The 22,721-nt window shown below is 43.9% G+C and overlaps 2 protein-coding genes across 3 annotated transcripts in view; both read left to right on the forward strand.

The window, feature by feature from the left end:
• PAK1IP1 (PAK1 interacting protein 1) overlaps positions 1-10,911 on the forward strand; it is a 21,236-nt gene extending 10,325 nt beyond the window's left edge. The window contains exons 3-10 of the mRNA XM_004712216.2: positions 1,353-1,473; positions 1,549-1,623; positions 2,512-2,564; positions 2,902-3,047; positions 3,138-3,235; positions 6,705-6,804; positions 10,196-10,316; positions 10,475-10,911. Of these exons, the coding sequence (XP_004712273.1) occupies positions 1,353-1,473; positions 1,549-1,623; positions 2,512-2,564; positions 2,902-3,047; positions 3,138-3,235; positions 6,705-6,804; positions 10,196-10,316; positions 10,475-10,677 (917 nt within the window). The 3' untranslated portion in view covers positions 10,678-10,911. The remainder of the gene's footprint in view (positions 1-1,352; positions 1,474-1,548; positions 1,624-2,511; positions 2,565-2,901; positions 3,048-3,137; positions 3,236-6,704; positions 6,805-10,195; positions 10,317-10,474) is intronic.
• Positions 10,912-13,233: 2,322 nt separating this feature from the next.
• Positions 13,234-20,264, forward strand: TMEM14C (transmembrane protein 14C). Of its 2 annotated transcripts, none has more exons than XM_013007125.2 (6): positions 13,234-13,302; positions 14,277-14,347; positions 14,627-14,703; positions 15,504-15,605; positions 18,428-18,515; positions 19,574-20,264. In XM_013007125.2, exons 2-6 carry the CDS (start codon positions 14,325-14,327, stop codon positions 19,614-19,616), a joined length of 333 nt encoding a protein of 110 aa, XP_012862579.1. In that variant the 5' UTR covers positions 13,234-13,302; positions 14,277-14,324; the 3' UTR covers positions 19,617-20,264. The 2 variants fall into 2 exon arrangements, with proteins under 2 accessions (XP_012862579.1, XP_045154011.1); XM_045298076.1 differs by having other exon boundaries at positions 13,278-13,296.
• The last annotated feature ends 2,457 nt before the right edge of the window (positions 20,265-22,721 follow it).

Consider the following 22,721-nt stretch of genomic DNA (forward strand, 5'->3'; position numbering starts at 1 on the left):
GTGGGGTTTTTCCTCCTTTGTTTATACCTTTTCTCTCAATGTTATTTATTTTGTTCTTGTTGTTAAGATTATACACAGCAAAACAAAATCAACTCAGTCGTTTCTCCATGTACAATTTAGTCCCATGATTACAGTCTTCCAATTGTGCAGCCATTCTCATCTTTGTGTTCTGAACTGTTCCTCGTTAGCACCAACTCACAACCCCTCGGCTCATATAGAGCAGTGGTTCTCAACCTTCCTAATGCCACAGCCCTTTAATACGGTTCCTCATGTTGTGGTCACCCCCAACCATCGGACATAGATGTTTTCCAATGGTCTTAGGCGACCCCTGTGAAAGGGTCGTTCAACACCCCTCCCCCAAGTGGTCAAGACCCACAGGTTGAGAACCGCTGATAGAGAATCTTCCCAATTGATGTCAGTTTGAACCCATGAGATAGTTCAGAAAAGAGCATTATGCTTAAGACAAGCCTTTTGTACTAGTTAAGCTAAACTGTTTATTCTTAAGATGATATCAAGGGATATTTTTGGTTTAATGTTTAAAAGATTATTTCAGGACAGTAGTTTCATCCTTCTACAAAGTCTAGAGACAGTGAGAATTTGAAGTTCTATTTTTATATTCCCCCCTCAACATCTGCCCCCGCCCCCTTTTCATTGGGCTTCTTCTATTAAGACTATTTAATCCAAATGTCCAGTGGTAGTCAGGCACCATTCGGTTCTTGTTTGAGAGCAAAGGAGGCAGTTGTTCTTGGAGGCAATTGGCTACACATTTCTCTGAAAATCTTATCAGATACATTTACTCTACTCTAAAAAGTCAAATCAATTACAATGTAGAATTGTACCTGGAGCAATAATAAATAATTGGATTTTGAATTAGGTAGCGAACTCACCTGTTAGAATGTAAAATTTGTGTGGCTCAGCACTTTGATTGTTCTTTACTTAGTAATTACTGAGTTTTGTTTAACACCGTGATCAAACTGTTAGCCAATCAAGTCCTAAATAAGTGGTTATGGAGACATAAAGCACGAAAGTGTGGGGTGGTTAGTTCAAACTAATAGCCAAAGAAACCCGCCAATCAAGTCCTAAATAAGTGGTTATGGAGACAGAAAGCACGAAAGTGTGGGGTGGTTAGTTCAAACTAATAGCCAAAGAAACCCTCGATTGAAAATATATTTACATAGCTTAAAGCTGTATACTCTTCTGTGAAAATCTTAGTTTCTTCAACTAGACATCAGATACATTTTACTCATTTTATGAATCATTGCATGTTTTACTTACTGCACCATAATGTTCAAACCAGACACGGAGTTTACATTTGAATGAAATGTTAATTACTTGTCTTGCATTTTCCACAGGCACAATAACTTGTCTGAAATTCTATGGCAACAGGCACCTGATCAGTGGAGCAGAAGATGGACTGATCTGTGTCTGGGACGCCAAGAAGTGGGAATGCCTGAAGTCCATTAAAGCACACAAGTGAGTTGAGCTCCCTCCCATTGGCCTTCTCAGTGTCCCAGTAAGGTTGGCTGTTAACTCTTGGTTTTATTTTAGAGGCCATGTGACCTTCCTCTCTATCCACCCATCCGGCAAGATGGCCCTGTCTGTAGGTACAGACAAGACGTTAAGGTACGTCATTATGCCAGAGAGCATTTTTGGTCCATTTTATTCTTCGCTCTCCAAGTAAAATGAGAACTCGCCAAGAGGGTAGCTTTTACTTCTGCAGTTAGATACTCTATTTGGCTTCATTGCTGTTGACTTTTTAAGGATATTGTGATAGGGGTGGTGTGGGGGGAGGTTAAAACCTGGTCTGGATGGGAGGGTACAAATGACATGCTGGGCATTAGACATGCATTCTATGCTCCAGTCACTGTACACTATAAAGTAAACAGATGGTTGATCATAGAAAGAAGGGTTTTAGGAGGTGAAGTCTTTTGAAAATGTAATAGGTACCGTTTATTAAAGGGGACGGGGAGAGAAAGAGCTTTAGTCTTAAATATTTCAGATGCTACTGTATTTAAAAACAAAACAGTAGGTCCTCCAAAACCATGAATTTAGAAAAACTTGTTTCTTCATCGTTTCTTTTATGCAAGTCTTCATTGCACAGTAACCCAAAAACCAAGCTCAGCACCATCGAGTTGATTTCAGCCTGTGGGACTCAGCGGCCCGGTAGGAAGGGTGGAACTACCCTGCGGGTTTCCGGAACTAACTTCACAGAAATGGAAAGCCTCGTCTTTCTTAGTAGGAGCCCTGGTGGTACAAAGGTTCAACTTACAACTAAAAGTTGGAGGTTTAAACCCGTTGACCACTTGACTGGAAAAAAATGAGGCTATTTCTTTCCATAAGAACTTACAGTAAAAAAAAAAAAAATTTACAGTCTGGGAAATCCTATGGAGCAGTTCCACTCTGCCCTATCAGATTGCTGTGAGTCACAATCACCTTGGCAGCTTTAGAATTGTGTTACAATTAATGCATTTATTTGATGATCATGCCACAAGTCAGCTTCATGTCTTGCAGAACATGGAATCTTGTGGACGGAAGGTCAGCATTCATAAAAAACATAAAACAAAGTAAGTATTTTTGTGATAAAGTGTATTTTGTAATAACTTGATAGAATACGAAGTAGGTACTTTCATGTGCAAATGTGGATGTTCTCGCATGATGGTGGTTACATCTTAGAATAGCTGCCTTAGCTTACCTACCTCCTTTTTCCCAAGTGGCTTTGTGACCCAAGATAATTTTTTAACCCAGCTTATTTGCATACTTTCTTTCAAAATGTGTATCATAAAGTTTTGATAGATTAAATGAATAGAAGGAAGTATAAATATTCTTATAAATCAAATATAAGTATTTGCTGTTTTTATTCTTGGTATGACAAAAAGTACTTTTTCCCCTTCAAAATGACAGATGCTCACATAGTGGAATGGTCACCAAAGGGAGAGAAGTACATAGTCGTCACAGTGAATAAGATAGACGTCTACCAGCTCGACACGGCATCTGTCAGTGGAACCATCACCAGTGAGAAAAGAGTCTCTTCTGTCACGTTTCTCTCTGTAAGGCATCAGAAATCACGGGACAAGCTTAGTGTGTGGTGCCGCTCAGAAGGACTGATGACAGTCTGGATGTTTTCTTCTCTGTCCTAGGAGTCTGTCCTTGCTGTGGCGGGAGACGAAGAGTGTGTGCGGTTTTTTGACTGTGATTCTCTAATGTGCCTCTGTGAATTTAAAGCTCATGAAAACAGGTATCTGTACTAATCTCTATATGGAAAAAGCCCTGGGAGCACAGGGATTAAGCATTGGGCTGCTACCCAGTGACTCAAGCCCACTGTCTTTAGCGTTGTCCTGTCTTAGGGATCTAATATTCCTCTAAGAAGTACCCAAAGTGGTATTTAATGAACAGAAATCGATTTCCACGCAGTCTGTTGTGCTGTTAGGTGCTATCAAGTTGGCTCTAACTCATAGCCTCCCTGTGTACAACCGAAATACTGCCTGGTCCTGCATCGTGATCACAATCGGTACACATGAACCTACTATTGGGACCACTGTTTTGATCCATCCCTTCATCCTTCTCACAGTTTAGGGGGCTAGAAGTCCAAATTCTGAGTGTTGGCTCTTGGGGAAAGCACTCCCTCTCTCTGTGTGTTTGTGTGCATTCTTGCTTGTTCTTGCTCACTGTGTTCTGGAGAAAGCTCCCTGCGTATTTTAGCGTCTACTCCTCGATGCCTATGTGTTTCCGTGGCATGTATCTTCATTTGTGGCTCCTTAATCTTCTCTTTTCTCTATTTCAAAACCGAATGGCTGTGACCTTCATTAACAGAAAGCCCTTTCCCGCATGGGATCCTAACCACAGGTGCAGAGCTTCAGAGCACAGCTGAATCCACGGCCACTCCTGACCTTTGTTGTCCTTTTACCTTTTCTTCTTGTCTCCGTCTCCTACTTCCTTCATTGTTGTTCTTCCTGCAAGAAACATAAAAGTATTTGAGTTCTCATTTCATTCCGTCCACTGTGCTAGGTGATTTACTGGGCCACTAAATGCAAGGTCAGCACTTCAAAACTACATGCCACTCTGAGGGAGAAAAATGTACAATCCCAGAAACCCCCAGGGGCAGTTCTACTCTGTCCTGTGGGGTCACTGTGAGTTGGAATGTACTTGATGTATTCCGGAGGAGTATTTCTAGGTGTTTGACCAAGATTATTCAAGTCACAATGAGGAAATTGGGACCTACCCCCAGTCCCAATTTTGGAAAATTTGGTAATGTTTAGAATAATAGCTATATGGGTGTTCATTCACATATACCTATATGCTGGGGCTTCACAAAGCTAATGTGGAATCCTATTAACATTTACTTCCAGTTTTCCACCAACTTTTTGAAGCTCCCTTCTATACCCCAAATCAGTATCAGTCTTACTTTCTAAATAGTGGTTAAGTTTCAAGAAGTCTGTGTTGGTAAATAAAGGACTGCGGTCAGAATAGGGGCCCTGCTTACTCCTTAAGACTCAGCAGTGAGCACGTGTTCAAGGGGCCATTTCAAGTGTAGTGAGTACACGTTTCTTTCTTTCATTCATTCATTTCTTCTTCATTCCACAGTACTTCTTGAGCAGCCATTATAAAGTACTGTGCTAGGGACTGAACAGTGAGCCCAAAAGACATGGTCTTGCCCTCTCATGGCTTTTAACTGCAGTGGGATAGTAGGTGAAAAAGAGTGTGCAAATAATTATAGCAAGAAGGGAATAGAAGGATACTGTGATTAGAGGATTATGAAATGAGGGTAACTTACTTCAGGAGAACGGTCTGGGAAGAAGGGAGACTTTCCAGATGAGAAGAGAGCCAGTTGTAAAGCCATGAGAGAACCGTAGGCAGGGAGAAAGCATGAGCAAGGGGAAGGGCCATGGGTGTAAGGCCTTGTGGGCAATCTAAGGAGCTTAGATTTTATACTAGGTGCCTTTTTAGATTTTGGTGTTTATTGTGTTTTCTGTGATTTACTTCTTACAATAGAGCAATAAAAAGACAAGTAGGCTAGCCTAAGGAACTCTATATGCCTGGTCCCCATCTGCACAATTACCAGTGTAGGGTCAATCTTTCTTCTGCTATGTCCACCAGCCACTTTTCTCCTGTGTGATTTTTGAAAGCAGATTTCAGCTCTGTGGGGTCTTAGTCTGGGAGTAAGAGTGTTAGAAGATGAGAGTGGAAGCAGAGAGGCCAGGCGGGCCACCTCTAATCCAGGAGGACAATGAGCTAGCTTACACTGGGCTGGAGAGACTGAAGGGGGAGCCTGGGTTCTTTTGCACTCACACACTCACCTCTCCCTGCTTAACTTCTTATTTGTCAAGCTAAGGCCCTTTGTTACACTTATCTTTATTATTTCTTTTGCGATACCCTGATTATTTACTTAAGAGTTGTGTGTCACTGCTGAGAAGGAGCTCTGGGGCACTGTGGTTCGTTAGACTCTAGGCTGCTAGCCACAAAGGGAGCAGTTCAAACTCCCCACTCCTCGCTGTTCCACAGGAGAAAGATGCGGCTCTCTGCTCCCATAGCTGCAGAAACTACACAAGTTTGCTGTGAGTAGGAATCATCTCAGTGGCAATGGTTTGGGTTTTATTTGGTTGGTCAACTGCTCCTTGGTGTGTTGGTTTGCTAATTAGACTCACAGCATCCAGTTAAATTACCGTGAATGGATGTAGTATAAGGCAAAATCAACCCTGGAAAGCCACATGGGCAAAGCCTGTGGCCCGCTCCCAGTCGAACCACACAGAACATGCTAATTCCTCCAGCACCAGTGGTGACCAAACCAAAATGCAAACTCACTGCCTTTGACAGCACCTATGAAGTACTCCACCTATGGCTTCCTTGGGAGATGTTCACACAGGTGGTACCCTATGCTCGGCAGGAGCCAAAAGAACAGATGTTCATTCTAAACTGGTTTACCCAGTCAGTCTGGGTGTTAGAAGCCACTTTTATCAATTAGAGTGGTGAGAGCTTTTCTGAAGCCCAGGGTCCCAGATGCCAGTGGCAGGCCAACCCCCTTACGCTATATTAAAGGGTCACGGCATTAGGAAGGTTGAGAACCACTGCTCTGAGCAGACCTTTCTAAGAACAGCGCAGTCAGGCTTGTTAGCTTTCTTTATACATTATCTTTATAATATTTCTCCTTGAGATATAGTTGACAGTTTTGTTCTGGAATATATAGACTTTGATAAAGTATATGATCAGATAAATCAGACACTGAAGGTGTTTAAACTGTTCCAAGTGTATTGGGAATGTGAAATGTCACATTTTCAGGCACTGTTCTTTAACACTTTTGTCCTTTTAGCTCTGTTAGTGCTATTGAATAAGTGTTGGGCTGCTAACTGCAAGGTTGGTGGTTCAAAACCACCAGCCCTCCATGGGAGAAACATGAGGCTCTCTGTTCCCATGAAGGTGCTCACCCTCTGAAACCCTATAGAGCAGTGGTTCTCAACCTTCTAATGCTGCGACTCTTTAATACAGTTCCTCATGTCGTGGTACCCCACCAACTATAAAGTTATTTTCGTTGCTACTTCATAACTGTAATTTTGCTACTGTTATGAATCGGGCAAGCCCTATGAAAGGGTTGTTCGACCCCTAAAAGGGTCGCAACCCACAGGTTGAGAGCCGCTGCTGTGTAGGGTCGGGAGAGTAATTGGGACGGTCCTGTGGAAGAAAGTGTCTACACATTAATGTTTCTGTCCTAGGGTGAAAGACATCCTCAGTTTTGACATTTCAGAGCATCACGTTCTTGTTACAGCATCAAGCGATGGGTTCCTCAAAATGTGGACGCTTAACCAGGACAAGGTCGGTATTGTAGCATAATGTAAGCACATTCTAGTTCAAGGCTCACTAGGAAGAGGCTTTAGAAAGGACTTGAGGAAACTCCATATTTCTAACAACTTTTTGAAGCTCCCTCCTATAGTGCTGCTTTGAGTCAAGTAAGATGGAATTTTCTTTTAAGGGTCATAAGCATCTTTAAACAAGCCTTTCTTGTTTCTCCCAGACATAATTGATAGTGGGGTGTACAGAGCCTGTTCCATAGACGTTCCTGAGTTGATGTGTGAATCTGACCGGGCAGTGAAGCTTTGCTTACTCTTTTGCATACTGGGGTTCTTTGTAAGGGTTTGTTAAGACAAAAATACTGCCATTGCTAAAATTATTTGGAGACTACTGATCTATTGTAGAACTAACAGTTGTCTTTAACTAAGTAATTAGAAAATTAAATTATTTTTCTAAAATCTCTGTCCCTTTTGTTATTGTTTTAATTGTCTCATACTCTTGATTGTAGTCTTCATTTTCTCATATGAACATATTCTGTGAGTATTCTTGTACCCTCGCGAGATTAATTCACACACCACTTAATAAAGTCAATAATAACTCTTTTATTATCAACTGGGTCGAGAGCCGACTCATGTCTAATTCTCTTGACAAAACAAAGGATGTACAGGATCTTTATAATAAAGCAGAGAGAAGGGTAGGGAAACATTCAGGAAGTTGTATTTTTTACTTATCAGGCAGGCAGCAGACTCGGAGGGAGATATGGGGAACAGCTGCAGTTGATAACTCAAGGCTTGACAGGATAGTTTACATTTCTTGCTAATTGGGCAAGCTGGATATCGAGCAGGAGGGGTCCGGAGGCATCTTGAAAGAGTCGAGGTCCGTCAGGAGATCAGGGAGAGGAAAGGAGGGGAGGGGGGGAAGGGGCAACTAGCTGCTTGCAGTTTTAAAACAAAATGGAGTTTTCATGCCACACTGGTTAACTACTGATGTAATTTGTTAAGGGCCTAATTTTTGTGGGGTGTTTTGGTTAAGCCTTAGAAATGTATAAGACATGGGCCTGTCTTCAGTGAATCGACATCTTTATGTGCTTTTCAGAAAACATCATAACAGAAACTAATGCAAATACGGGAGAAGTAGATAGATCTGTACTAAACAGACATTTTGTATGGGGGCCCACCAGTTAGTCCAGAGTTATTTTTGGTAGATGTGGAAGTAGAATAAATAAAGGTCGTAGCCAGCCTCACTTGCTGAAAGCATTCTTGCAATGCATGGAGAATATCTCAAGTGCTTACTTTCTTAGGCCATTTGGTAGACTCCCCTGGGCAGACTTATGAGGGGGTACCCCCAAAAACCTGGAAAAGGCTCCACTGGGCAGAACTTTCGTAGTATGCATTTTTTCCGACTAGGCGAGCATTGAGCAACTCACTCTGTGTTAGTGCATCCAGTGGCTTCACCTATAAGACAGTTCTCTGGTCACAGTGAATTGTCTCGTAAAAGCAGTTTAACCTTGTTTTTTGTGATGGCTGATTTAAGAGGACAGTGTACGGCTATGAAATTTTGTTTCCTGCCTATGAAAAGGGAAGCAGAAACTGTTGTGATGTTGCACACAGCTTACAAGGACAGTGCTGTGGGAAAAACTCAAGTGCACAAGTGGTTTTCTCATTTCAAAAAGGTGAAATATCAATTGTTGACAAACCTCATTCTGGACGTCTAGTCAACTTCCTGGATGGACGAAATGTCAGCAAAATGTGTGCACTTGTGCTCGAAAACCAGACAATGGTCCATTGAAGAGAGAAGGAAGTTGACTGGAGTATTTTGGAGCTCTGGTCAGTGAATTTTAACAGAAAATTTGGGATTGAGAAGGGTCACTGCTAAATTTGTGTCTCGGGTTGACTGACCAGCAAAAAGACCATTGGCCTGAAAGAACAGCCCTAAAACAACCCAGACTTTCTTTCCAAGGTCATTACTGGTGATGAGACATGGTGTTACTCTTTAAGACCCAGAAAGCAAACATCAATAAAGCCATTGCCACCTCGCCCCCCCAAAAAATGCTTGTCAAGTGAAATAAAAGAGCAAGACGATGCTCATTTGTGTTTTTGATGTGAGGGGGGTAGTGCATTGGAGGTTCGTTCCACCAGGTCAGAAACAATTGCATAACAGTGTGCAACAAAAAAGGCCCGACTTGTGGCAGATGGGGGACTAGTTTTGTCATAATGCACCTGCTCACGCAGCCATCTCAGTGTGCCAGCTTTTCACAAAAAACAACACGCCTCTCTTGTCCCGCTCACCTTACCTCACCTTGCTCCATGCGACTTCTTTTTGTTTCTGCAAATGAAGAGGGACGTGAAAGGGCTGATTTGACAACTTAGGTAAAGATAAAAATGAGGGAGGTGTTGTCAGCCATCAAACAGATGAGTTTGAAAAGTGTTTGCAAGAATGGAATTGCAGATTTGACAAATGTGTTAAGTGTAATGGAGAGTACTTTGAAGGTGATAAGTTTGTTTTGTAAATAAATAAATAACTTTGGGGGGGGAAATTCTGTGGTTTGGGGGACACCCCTTCGTATGCTAAGCATCAACTGCCAGCCATTGAACCCTCTGCCCCATTGAACCCGCCCTTAGAATGTTTCATTGCTATTGAATATCACATTCCATGTATGGTCCCTCTTTACATGTGCCAGTGGTACCTTGATGTTGTGCCATAAGGGACCTAGGAGATACTCTTTTTTCCCATTACATATTGAATATGCTTTTTCTCAGAAGTTTCTCCATGTTGCTCATATAATGTGAAGATAGAGTTCATGAGATACTACAAGTAACATATCCATGTATGAAAACAATTGACTATCATCATACTCTGTCTAGTAATTTATATGCTCAATCTCATTTTGAAAAATGCAACCATTTTTTTAAAGCCTCTGTACTAGAAAAATTAGCCTTTTTACTCATATACTTGAACAATCAACTGACACTTAACATGTTTCAGTTAACATTAACAGTTCATTAGCCAGTTTAATGAAAGGGAATCCAAGATGTTTTCCTGCCTTTAAGTTACACTTTAGTCTTATAAATCTCATCATTAAAGTAAAAGAAAAATTGGCCATTTGGTCTGTGATTATTTTTTTCCAATTACAGACTTTTAAAAAACATTTCTGGAAGTCAATCCATTTTTAAAATTTGCGAGTATATTTAATCTGTGTTTAAATTTACCAATACATTTTAATGTGCTTTACTATATTAAAGTAACTTCCAAAAGGCTATTAATAAGTTGATAGTACATCTTTTAGCCAGTGATCTTTTATATTGAAGAAATACACTAAGTTTTCAAGTAAGGCAATTTGGTTATTGGTAAAGAAATTATTTGAAATTTCCCTGCATTCAATATTTGTTCTGAATTTGTACTCTTCCTATTTTAGAAAATTCCCCCATCTCTACTCTGTGAAGTGGACACTAAAGCCAGGCTGACCTGCCTGGGAGTGTGGCTGGACAGCGTGCCCGACAGAAAGGAAAGTCTTCCTCCAGCGTCAGAGTCTTCTGGTAACTACGGGGATCTTTGTGTCAAATAGGAGCAGTCTGTAAACCTCTTGAATTGGAAGTTGCAGTGGAAATTCAGCTACTTTGCTTTACTGTCAGCCTGTGCTCTTTCCTTGGAAAGGGGAAAACCGTCTTTAAACCCACTGTCTCTTGTGTTTCAGTAAGTGAAGCAGAGCTGTCTAAGACCAGCCCGGAGGAGGAGCTCGGGGTTGTAATGCAAGAGGAAAAGCAGTCAAAGCCTCGGGTGAAGAAACGGGGTTTGACTGGAGACACTGATAAACCAAAAAGAGAAAATACTCTAGGGTCACCCAAGAAGAGGAAAATGACCAAAGTGTTGGAAAAGAAGAAGAAGAAGAAAATATAAATGATGTAACAAATTTCAGCTTTCTCCTAAAAGAATTTATTTTTATTTTTTTTCCTCCTGAGTAAAATTGGAGAAAGTATACAGCTTTGAAAATTGCTTTTAGGTGTGTTTTCTGAAGCACAGAGAAAATTTTGGCAGACAGCATTGTATTATATATCATGGTAATATACTAATTTGTAATATAAGATTTTTTACTATGTGTTAACAATAAATGAGTTTTAAAAGATTTTCAAACGAGTAGCATTGGGACACATTTTTAAATTATGGATAAATAAAATTGTATGTAAAACCTATGTCTTAAGTTTAGGACTCAGCAGACAAAGTTACAGAGAGGTTGTCATATATTACAAGCTGTAGAAGACAAGATAATGAGGACATTGGACTTCTAATTTAGTTTTCATTCTTTTTAGGTGATCAAAAATACCACAACCCAGTCCAAAAATGTTCAAAGGACTTGAGTCAGCATTTTATGAAAGATATATTGAAAGAGCTAGCAAGCACATGAAAAAGTGTTGAACCATTAGCAATTGTTGTGTGCTATCAAGTTTATTTCAACTCAACAACCTTATAAGATGGAGTAGAACTGTCATTGGGCATTGGGCTTCTAATCTCATGGTCAGTTCAAACCCACAACTACTCCATGGGAGAAAGATGAGGTGTTTTTTCCCCATAAAGATTTATAGTCTTATATCCCTTACAGAAGGATCACAAGGAATTGATGAGCCAGTCAAGAGTGCAGTATAGCACCATTGAAATAACATTCTTCTAGTTCTTTAATGCTTCCCCCACCACCACCACTATCATGACCTCAGTTCTACCTCACAAACCTGGCTAAACCAGAGCACGTACATTGGTACAGATAACAGCTAGAAACACAGGGAATAAGATAAGCCCCTCAGGATAATGATGATAGGAGCAATATTGGGAGGGGAAGGGGCAACTGATCATCATGATCTACATATAACCCCCTACCAGGGGGACAGACAATAGAAAAGTGGGTGAAGAGAGACTGGTCAGTGTAAGACATGAAAAAAAAAAAGGGTGGAGGAGGGGAGAAAATGTGATAACCAAAGAGAAAACTTATTTTGTTTTTTTGTATGCTGCATTCACACGTTTATTCATCAAAGGGATAGCACATTTTATAGTCAGTATACTAACATTTGAAAAATGTTTTGAAAATGATGGCAACATGTATAAATGTGCTTGACACAATAGATGTGTGTATGGATTGTAATACGCGCTATATAAGCTAATGATTAAAAAAAAAGATTCATAGTCTTAGAAACTACTATGAATTGGGATAGACTTGATAGCATCAGGTTTGGTTTAGATTACAGGCTTTCTTAAACAGCTAAGCAGATCTCTCAAATAGTGACTCTTGGGTTCTAACCACTGATGTTTATGTTAGCAGCCGCGTGCTTATAAGGATGTCATGGGGAAGGGGTCGGACCTCTGTTCAAAGTGGAAATTAAAATCGGCATCAGCCTATTTTATTCAGAAACCAACCAGTCCTGCCTTGCACTTCCCTTTGCCAGATTTGATCATTCTCTTCAATGTCCAAACAGAAAGTAGATAATATGCACAATTATGCGATTTATTAGAGAAGTAATGCTGCGATTTAGGAACACTGGTTAGTTCTCTGCCATGCTTGCTGACACTCCCTGGCCCTTGACCTTGTAACCTGCTTGGGCACATGTATATATATGCTCACTCTACCAGTTGTGTCATCCCCAAAGCCTTCAGCTTTTTAATTCTTAAATGTATTACCTTGAGAGAAAACCATCCCCTGAACCCTTCAAATTGAGCAATAGCTTGGTTTTGTTTTTTTACTAATTCATTTTGAGTATGCTTTTATAGAACTTCATGGGCTAAGAGAACAACTAGAAAGGGGGGCCATCAATTCATGGGAATGGAGAGCAAACCCTGAAAAGGAGAATAGTAGCACAACTTGAGAAAACTTTCAATGTATTTTTGAAGCCCCCTTCTATTATCAACAACAAAATGTTTTTAAAAATTAATGCCAATATAAGAAGCACACAGATAATACCAGGCACACTACTCTTTCCTGTGGGTCGCTGTACTGGACGGCAGTGGGCATTGGGTCATGGAGGCTCAAATATTGTCTAAGAAGGGGAGTTGGGATCATGATGCAGGTTTGAAGCTTGTCATCTGCATGGGTAAGAATATCTACAAATCCATTTCAGTTGCTTAAAACAAGTCCCACTGTTCATGGTTGAGGGAAGAGTTTTCAATTAAATTGATGAAGGTCTGCATACCGGAATTTATACGAATTTTTCAGTTACTTTCAGCTTTGGCTGGTTAGAATCTCTGATAAAAACATTGGCTTCGCCTTTACTATTTCACAGACATCAGGAAGCAGCTAGGTTTCCGACCTGTGGTCACGTTGACTTTTGACCCAGGACACGGCCGGTCAAACCAGTCTGCGCTTTGACCCCCAGACTCTGGAGCAGAACTGGGCGGGACCCCAGGCCCCGCCCCGCGCTCTGACGCCCCGCCCCCTCCCGGGACGCACTGCGCGCGTCGCGACGTTTCCGGTATTCCCGCCCTGAGCCCTCTGTCCTGTAGTCCGCCGGAGCTGACCTCGGGAACGCAGTCCGGGTACTTGTAAGTTATTGTCTTGTGTTATTGCGGTTTTAATTAACTTTAAGAATTATTTAAGAGACTTTGCCTCTTCAAGGGAGGAGTAGGCGGCGGCGCTGTTTCTGCTTTTCTCTGTTTCCCTTAAACGATGGTATAAATGCTGCCATGCTGCCCATGCTTTCCGAGAGCGGAGGAGTAGGCGTCCTTCGTTTCCTGGAGAATTTATTGCCCGGTGCCAGTGGACTGAAAACTACGCCCGGTTTCCGCGTCCCTTTCTACTCCCGTGAAGATTACTGTCTCGGGAACCCCACCGCGGCAGTTCGACCCTGGGGTCGGAATCTACTCAGGGCGGGGATGGGGGAGTGCCTTCCAGAAAACGTAGTTATTGAAACAAAAGAGATATCTACTACAAAATGCACTTCAAGAATGTGGTGCCCTGTGTAAATAGAACTTGGATGTTCCCTCCCTGCTGGAGCAAGAACTGATTCTTAATACATGGGAAACTAAATGCCATGTGAAAAGTTTTACAAATCATTAGATATTGATATAACTTGATTGAGACAGCAGTGAGTTGAGTCTGCTTGCCACTCGCCTCCCATAAAGGAAACAGCAATTAAAATATTTGAACGGAGGGCGCCGAAGGCATGCATTTCTCTTTGAGTTCCTAATAATTGGGGTTACTTCATGGAAAGCTCAACTCCGTCAAGTTGCAGAGCAGCTCAGTGACTGTTGCTCTTTCCCCTACGGGTTTCTATTTTTAGAATTGAAGTTACTACAGGACCTGATGTTCAGCATTTGCCATATGCCGAGGACTTTTTACATATTTCCCCTTCTAAGGCATCAGGGTCCCGTAAAAGCTCTGCAGCCTGGAGAGATGGCACGGCTTACCCAGGACCTCTTAGCAACTAGAGTCCTGGAGCTAGAATGTGGACCCACTTCTTTCGCCCTCCCAGAGAGCTGTGCCTTCACCAGCTCTGATGTAGCCCCCTCCTTTGCAGGTGCAGGCAGCGTGTCTTCACGCAGTTGGACAGAGAGGGAAGAGAACCATGGAGAAGCAGCCCAGCTCGCTGTAAGTGCACAGTAATTGGGAATGAATTAGCCAGCTACGTCTTAAAACCAGAGTTGCTTCCTTCATGCAGGGGGACACCAGGCATGTTCTGAGACAGGAGTTTGGGTCCTCAGCTCTGCCCTGACTGCTTATGTTACTTGACGCTAGTCTGTCGGTTTTTATCTCCTTCATATGTACAGTGAGAGAGTGCTTTCGAATGACCATCTAGCCCCATGCTATGATTATGCAGCTTGCTTTTAAAACGTGGTTGGCACTGATTTCTGACTCTTGCATTTTCAGAGTGCCCCTGCACTGGTTTGGCTTTGGCTACGCAGCACTGGTTGCCTCTGGTGGGATCATTGGCTACGCGAAAGCAGGTATGGTCTTGTAGTGAGTGACTTGTCCTCTGAAATCTTCCCGACACTCCTCGTGAACAATGAGCCCTCTGGGTCCCCGAGGAAGACTCTTGTTGGAGTTAGGTTTGCTCTAGGCCCTCCAGCTTGAGTACAGGCTTATGATCAGTCCCAAAGTTTCTTCTCTATTTGCCTTTTGGCTCTCTGGCTGAGCTCAGCTGTCTGGCTACTGGGGGAATAGCTTCTGCTTCTTTATCTGAAGCTGCTGGCAGGTGGTAGTAGATTATGATTATCATCGACTGCCTTACATCAGCCTCGGCCTCCCAGCGTCATCTGCCGTCCTCCAGCACCAAGAAGCGCCTTCAGCCTGACCTCCCTGCTCTTGAGGCCTCCTCGTTAAAGAGCTAGGTGTGGCAGTGCCCGCTAATGTGCCTGCGTCGTGTATGGTGCACGCACTAGATTTCTTATTTTCCAGGTCTCACTTTAACTCACTGGCCCTCTTTGCCTCTCCTCTTTTGACTTATCTGCAGTCCTGGCCACACGTGGTCCCAGCCCATGGTGGGTTCATTTGGCCTGGTTGGCAGCTCGGTTCTCTTCAGAGGGCAGTGACCTGCCCATGGGAGGAAAGGGACATGGGTGTATTAGCTTGCCTTCTTTGGCAAACAGCGAAGGGCCCCATATACCTGCTTGGAGACTTTGTTAGTGAACTGATTGCTGACTTATTTGGTTTGTTTTACTGTAGGGGAGGAGTGTTTGGTGGACCCCACTAATGCAACAAGGGTCTGACACTATGTTTGTACATGTGTGTTTTTGCTTCCTTCTAGGTAGTGTCCCGTCCCTCGCTGCTGGACTTCTCTTCGGGGGGTTAGCAGGCCTGGGTGCATATCAGCTCTCGCAGAATCCCAGGAACGTTTGGGTTTTCCTAGGTACGTCTACTCCACTGTCTCCCTAGTGTAATTATGGTTCCGGAATAATCTTTACCTGAAAGCCCTGGTTTGGTGAGATATGGCAAGTTATCCACATGTAAGACAAACTAGTTTCACTGTTTTCTGCAAAGTTCTAGGAAGAAATTTTAAATGGGGGCATTTGTGTTTGTTTCCTGTTTGTCTTTTTATATAAAAATATGGGGAGCATTTCCTACTTTCAATTTTTCCCCCCACTTTTTAAATTTAGTTTTACACAGAGAAATTAACATGTAAACAAACTCAACGGGTAACTATTCCGTTAACCTTTGTGGTTGCTGGAAGAAGGCCTACTTGACCTATCCTTATTATGAAAGTATCTGAGCTAGATTTGAGTCAACATTGCTGATTTCCGGTGTGAAAGTCAAGTATGAACTCTTTAAGAGGAAGCTAAAAGCATTAGGCACAGGCCTGGCCTTCCTGGCACAGTAAGCTAGGGACACAGCCAGCGACTCTGGTGCTGTAGGAAAGTGTCCTGGGAGCAGACAGGCAGAGAAGGGGTGACGATTTCATTATCAGGGTGACTTAGGAACACTTCTGTTAAGCTCCACCCCTGCCTCAGAAACTTCTAGGAGGGTGAGTCTCACTGTTCAAGCAAGCCCCCATCAGAGTCGATGGCGAGTTATAGTGACCCTACAGAGCAGTAGTTCTCAACCTTCCTAATGCTGTGACCCTTTAATACATTCCTCATGTTGTGGTGACCCCCCCCAACCATAAAATTATTTTTGTTGCTACTTCATTACAGTAATTTTGCTACTGTTATGAATCGCGCGACCCCTGTAAAAGGGTCCTCTGACCTCCCAACGGGGTCAAGACCCACAGGTTGAGAACCCCTGCTATATAGGGTTTCTGCGTCTCTGGGAGCAGGCAGCCTCATCCTTCTCTCAGAATGGCTGGTGGTTTGAACCGATGACCTGGGGGTTAGCAGCCCAGCAATGATCTGACTGCCACAGGGCTCCTCACAGTGGGAGAAGTGCAGTTCTGACCCTTTACAAGTGCAGCAGGGTGAACGTGTGTGTTGATGAGGTTGAACGAGTCAGCCATGGGCCGGGCTGGGGCCAGCGGTGGCTGGTTGGGGGCACGTTGGGGAAGAAAGACAGGCCCAGCTCTGCTGCCTCACAGCTCCCTCCCTTAGACTCCAGGACTGCCTGACATTGGGTTTCCCCCCACCTCTGATTCCCCGTGCCACTCTGAGCATTGACCACCCCTCGCCCCTTAGGTCATGCCATCAGCCCGCAGACCTATGGTCTGTGTTCCTCCCTCCCCCGGCCAGTCCGTCCACCTGTGCTGCGAGCTCTGCGTTAGCAGTTACCGCTCACCTTGTCCACCTCCCAGACGGGCCTTTTGTTGGTGTTCACGTGGCCCTGTATCACACCCATTTAAGAGAACTCTGTTGTGTGACTGTACTTCCTTTTCCAACTACTTCCTTAACTCACTTTTCCCCTTCTCTGAAAACACTGCGCTGCTCCCTGGCACCCATTTCCTCACCCATCCTCCTTTGACAGCGTCACTGAAGCCTGTGGCCTTTATCACCCCTGATAGATAAGTTTCTCCTGCAGACTCTTCTCTCGAGTATACAGATGCCTAAAGGCGCCAGGACCTTTGCAGGCGCTGCACTGACCTCATGCTTTCCCAGCGTCTGGTCTCCTGGTCTCCACTCATCCAGGTCTGGATTACTCTCTCCCTCCAGCCCTGGCCACACCCCCTGAAGGACTCTGATCTCCCATCTCCAGTGCCACTGTCCTGGTCCCTGCGCTCCCGTTCTCTTGCCCCGGTTTCTGAGGCAGTTCCTTTGTTGACACATCTCTGAACTCCCTGCTGCTTGTTAACTCCTGGGATTATATTTTCAGAACTCAACCCTGTTCACTTAAGTCTCTACTTAATATGCTTTCATGGATTCTGAAGAAGATGAACACAAAATAATTAAATACAGCCCCGAGTGCTCGGGCCCTGCTTCTTCTCCAGCCTTTTCCAGATTTCTGTGCCCAACCACACTAGCCCTCCTGCTTTTGGGATGTGCCATGTTCCTTGCCCCTTAGACCCTCTGCAGGTCCTGCCCTCTTGGTTTGGAAGTGCTTCCTACTTCCCCTCCCCTCTAGACAGCTCTCTGCTTCTCTTGTTTGAGATGTGAGCTCAGGCATCACTTCCTCTGTCCTCCCCTCTCTGTTACTCATTTCACACTGTTCCCAAGAGAAAGGCCTGGGAGCCTGCTTCTGCGAGCCCAGTGTGGAGCAGTTCCTCTGCAGTGCCCACGGGAGCCCCTTCATGGCAGCCTGCCCTGAGGTCTCAGACAGCACACCTGAGCTGGAGCCTCGCTGTCAGGAACATGAGAGAAGAAGGCATGGAAGTTAGAGATCTAGACTTGACAGTGGCTGGAACTCAACAGCATTCATTATACCTGTTGCACAAACTTCCTGAGAGATTCTTCAGTACGTGGACACTGCTATGTACCTCCAGCCCCCGCCGGGGCACTTGCATAGCATGGGGGCAGGGATCTGCAGCAGTTTGGGGAGAAAGCTGTAAGACGTACAGGTTCTGCAAAGGACAGGGGTGAGAGAGGAGCTGCAGGCAGGCTGTTCCCAGGCTGTGTGGGTGTGATATGCTAGTGTGGGTCCCTAATCTCTGTGGCTGTAGGCAGTTGTATTTGCCCCCACCTAGGGAAGGAGGAAGAAGTGAGGGATTGGATCTGGGTTTGGGAGATGGTGGAGCAGTGGTCACTTCTCTGGGTTCCCTCTCTTGTAAGACAGAAAATGATTTTGAGCGCTTCTCTTTCTGTTTTCCATCAGCTACATCTGGGACCTTGGCTGGCATTATGGGGATGAGATTCTACAACTCCGGGAAATTTATGCCTGCAGGCTTAATTGCGGGTGCCAGGTACTTACATTCTGTGGCTGTTCTTTCCCACCATAGGGTTTAGTTTATTGCTCCAACTATTTTTTACACCAAAATGTGCTTGTCTAAGTATAGCTGATGCTAGGCTTCAGCCAGAATCATTTAACTTATACACAGATAGGAAAGGCTGCTAAAACATTAACTCAGGCGTGTGAAAATTAGATAGGTGTATAAATTCACAGTATCAACAGTCTTGTGCCATGCTTTCTCGCTGATCCGCCCTGGAAGTGCCAGAAGTTTCCCTGTGGGTCCAATATTTCTTAATTGTGTATGTTCCCTTTGTTAATGAAAGGGATATTCATCTGAATCCTATTTTTAAATTTACTTTGGCTATACAACCCAAATCAAATTGCTGGGTTTTGTTTGTTTTAATTTAGCCCTTACACTTAATAACACCCTAAAGCAGAATTTTTAATCTGGGTTTGTTGGGGGTTTTTTGTTTGTTTGTCTTGGGGGTGGGGGAGGAGCTGATACCAAGGGCTCAATAGAAAGTAAATGTTTAGAAAATAATGATGGCAGCTTATGTACAAATATGCTTGATATAATTGATGTATGGGTTGTAAGAGCTGTAAGCGCCCACAATAAAATGATCTTTTAAAAAAAAATCATTTTGGGAAAAGATCTCTTACCCAGCTTTGATAGTAGTTATCACACTATTAGCATAATTGTTATACGTAGGAGAATTTTGTAGACCTGAGCTGGGCGACTGAAGATCTGGGGTTCTAACCTGTAACGGCCAGTCCTGACTTAGCCCTTGGATGAAGGGAAAACCTGGCTCTCTGGCCGGTTGTGTCTCATCTCGCAGATTCTCGACAGCTGGGCACCAGCTCACTTGTAGTGTCAGACCTCAGGGCAGATTGCCCGTGGTCTCGATTATCCACCAGTGCCTCCAGGGATGGAAGTTTTACCTCCGACTGCTCCACCCTGGTCCAGCCTTCATCATGCAGTTGTGAGGCAGCTTCAGCGTCTAGGCCCTTAACAAAGAAGCTGAGATGCCTGTCTGTCTTTTACCTGACTATTTGTGTGTTTCTTTTGAACAGTTTGCTGATGGTCGCCAAAGTTGGAATAAGTATGATCGGTTGACACCAATTTAAGTCCTGTCCCAGCTGAACTCAAGAAGAATTAAAAGTCTCTAGACTTCTACTATTTTTATTGTAAAAAATATGTGTAAGACTTAAGTGTTTTCACGTATTCTCTCCTTTTACTTTAAAACAGCAGCACTGAACTATGCAGGGAAAAAATAAACCTGTCATTATTATTACTGCCCTACAGAGGTGATTATATACCACCAAGTCAATGTCCACTCATAGAGCTGTCCCTGTGAGTTTCCAAGAATAAATCTATGGGAGTAGAAAGCCCCATCTTTCTCCTGGGGAAGTGGCTGGCTGGTGGCTTTGAACTGCTGACCTTGTGGATCACAGCCCAACTCGTAACCATTACATTACCAAGGCTTCCTGTTAGATACCCTGAGAGCTTATAATTAAAGCATCAAACAATTTGATTCTTGGATATTGATGTCATCTCTTTCAGTAATTATATTCTGAATTACATTCTCATTGGGCAAAATGTTAGGTGTCAACATTTGGGGGCCCTGGAACTCTATGTCCCTACTGGGTGGAGAATTTTGAAGAAATCTCTTATCAGATTGCATATAATCATTGTTTTCTCACCTTACAACACAGTTAATTTTGAATTATGTTACCTGAGATGGAAATAAATTTTTACTCTGAACTCTTCTCGTGTCTTCATTGGCAGGACAATGTTAAACCACAAGAGGGGATCCTTTGAGGAAGATGGGCCTGAAAGTATTGTGTGGTCGACCGTATATACCCGAGTATAAGCTGATCTGAATATCCACCGAGGCACGTAATTGTACCACAAAAATGTATTAAAAATGTGCTGGAAAACTCGGTTTATACTTGAGTATATATGGTATTTAGAATAATGACCAAAACATTACTATGTGATTGTACATTGCGTCGAAGTTTGTTGTCAAGCCCATAGTGAAGATTTGAAGTGGGAGTACAGCTAAGAAAAGTTCTCACTGGCGGGACTGAAAACTTGCTACAATTTGAGTCACGTGGTTTGGTCTGCCATAGACACATTCTCCCTTCACCCTGTTTGTTGTGTGCTGCAGCTTTGGGAGTTTACATTCACTCCAGTGCCTTTTGCTTTAATTTTCTCTTTTAAAGTGGATGGGATATTTGCTTCTGTCTCCACCCTAACTGGTGCTGGACAGTAGAATATAATTTAGGCAGGTGTAGTATAAGGGTTTTTTACCCAGCCCCCCCACCGCTAGTCGCGGGTTCAGTAAGCACAATTGTACGGGTGAGATATATTAAAAGTCATTGAGAGCATGAGAGAGATTACAATAGTGCAATCATACACAATTCATGGTAGCATTGCTCACCTCACCCCAGCTTTGTGGTCCACATGGAGAGAGGGGGAAGGGACGGAGGACAAGGGAGAGGGGGCGCAAGGAGGAAGAGGCCAGGGAGAGAGCTCTACTGCTGACCCAGGTCTATATACCTTTGGAGCGTGCAAGCCCACTAATTACAGGTAGTCATATGTCCACAGGAAGGGGTTGCACGATAGGTTATACAGCAATGAGAGTGGGTGGTCTAGGGACATACACGCAATAGGAAGAGGAGGGGTTTGGGTATACATGTGACAAGATGGGCGGATCCTAGATTTAGGATGGCAGCTTAACTTTGGATGTCACAGAGCCTGTTTGACTTGTTCCTGGCTCAACTGATAGAGACCATTATCAGTAGGATGTGAACTCCACCTACCGGGAGCCTGTCCATCGTCCCCAGCAGCAGGGAGCAGGCCCAGTGCAGTCTGGCAACTGATCTCAGGGAGGATGCCTGTTAGCATCTACCTCCCCCCACAGGCAGGCATTAATGTTTTCACTCAAGCCCCTCAAAAATGATCCTAGTTTTCTCGGCCTTTCCTATGGTATAGTTTTCAATTTATTTTCCATCCATATGTTCTCAGGTTCAGGACACTGGGGTGAAGGGGAGGGGGGGGCACAAATCATCACAGGTCCAGTAGGCATAATTGTACAGCGATAAGTAAAGATTATAGTAAAGTCATAGCATGAGAGAGGAGAGATTGGAATAAATGGAGTCAGACACAATTCATGGTGGCATTGCTCACCTCAGCCCCACTTGATAGTGCACGTGGAGGGAACTCAGCCAGGAGAGCAGGGGACCCCTCAGGACCGAGAACCAGGGAGAGCCTCTTTGTTGCTAACCAAGTGTTATATCACTTTAGGGGGACATGATTACAGAATCACACGTCACAGGAAGGGGCAGTACAATAGGCAAACACATTGTAGGAAGGGGATGTACGATAGGCATGAGCGTGACAGGAAGGGGATGAGCTAGGGGTGTGCCCATAGGAATGGGAAGGTCTAGGGGTATACATGTGACAAGATGGGCGGACTCTAGATTCATGATGGCAGCCTAACCTTGGTCATCCTTGGGCAGGTTTGACCTCTCTGGTGTCTCCTACAAGGAAACAGACAACTACTTTCCTTATCAGAAGGGTGTGGGCCCTACTTGTGGGATAAACAGTGGTGTCTGCTTGCTCCAGATAGCTGATAGCTCTTAGGGAGAATGACCCCTAATCTACTCCTAATGACCTCCAAGTGTATAGTCATTCTCAAGCAGCTAAGTTTGGCAAATATTTGGGGGAGACAGCTTGAGAGGAATCCTGTTTCCCAGAGGACACCCCAACAGGTCTGTTGCTATAGCATCATGCCCAGAACTGCCCATTAGTGGGGTCTGGCCAGAGTAGTGGAGTTATGGACTATGTTTCTGTTAAGCAGTGAGTTAGTTTATTGTGTCAACCTGGCTGATAAACATGTGGGGTTAATTGAAGGGCGGAGGGATAAATGGCTCAGTGAGCCTCGGCTTTGGAGTTCTCGGATCTCTTGCTCTGTGATGGTTGGACCAGGGTACAGCTGCCTTAGCAGTTCCCTGCTTTAGCTGGCAAGGCTCATCCCAGAGGAGAAGCCACATGGACCTACCCCGATGCAGCCCTGGGTGCCGGAGCAGCCATGTGGAGACCCCTGCCAGCACTGAGATGTTTACACGTTCACTGACTCAGCTTTCCTCCTGCAGTCGGCATCATTGCATCTGTTTTGTGAGATGGAGGAGGACTCTGTGGATTGGTGTTGGACAT

Source organism: Echinops telfairi, unplaced genomic scaffold, assembly GCF_000313985.2.
Source record: "Echinops telfairi isolate 266 unplaced genomic scaffold, ASM31398v2 ScPeMD7_7424;HRSCAF=8462, whole genome shotgun sequence".
NCBI lineage: Eukaryota > Metazoa > Chordata > Mammalia > Afrosoricida > Tenrecidae > Echinops > Echinops telfairi.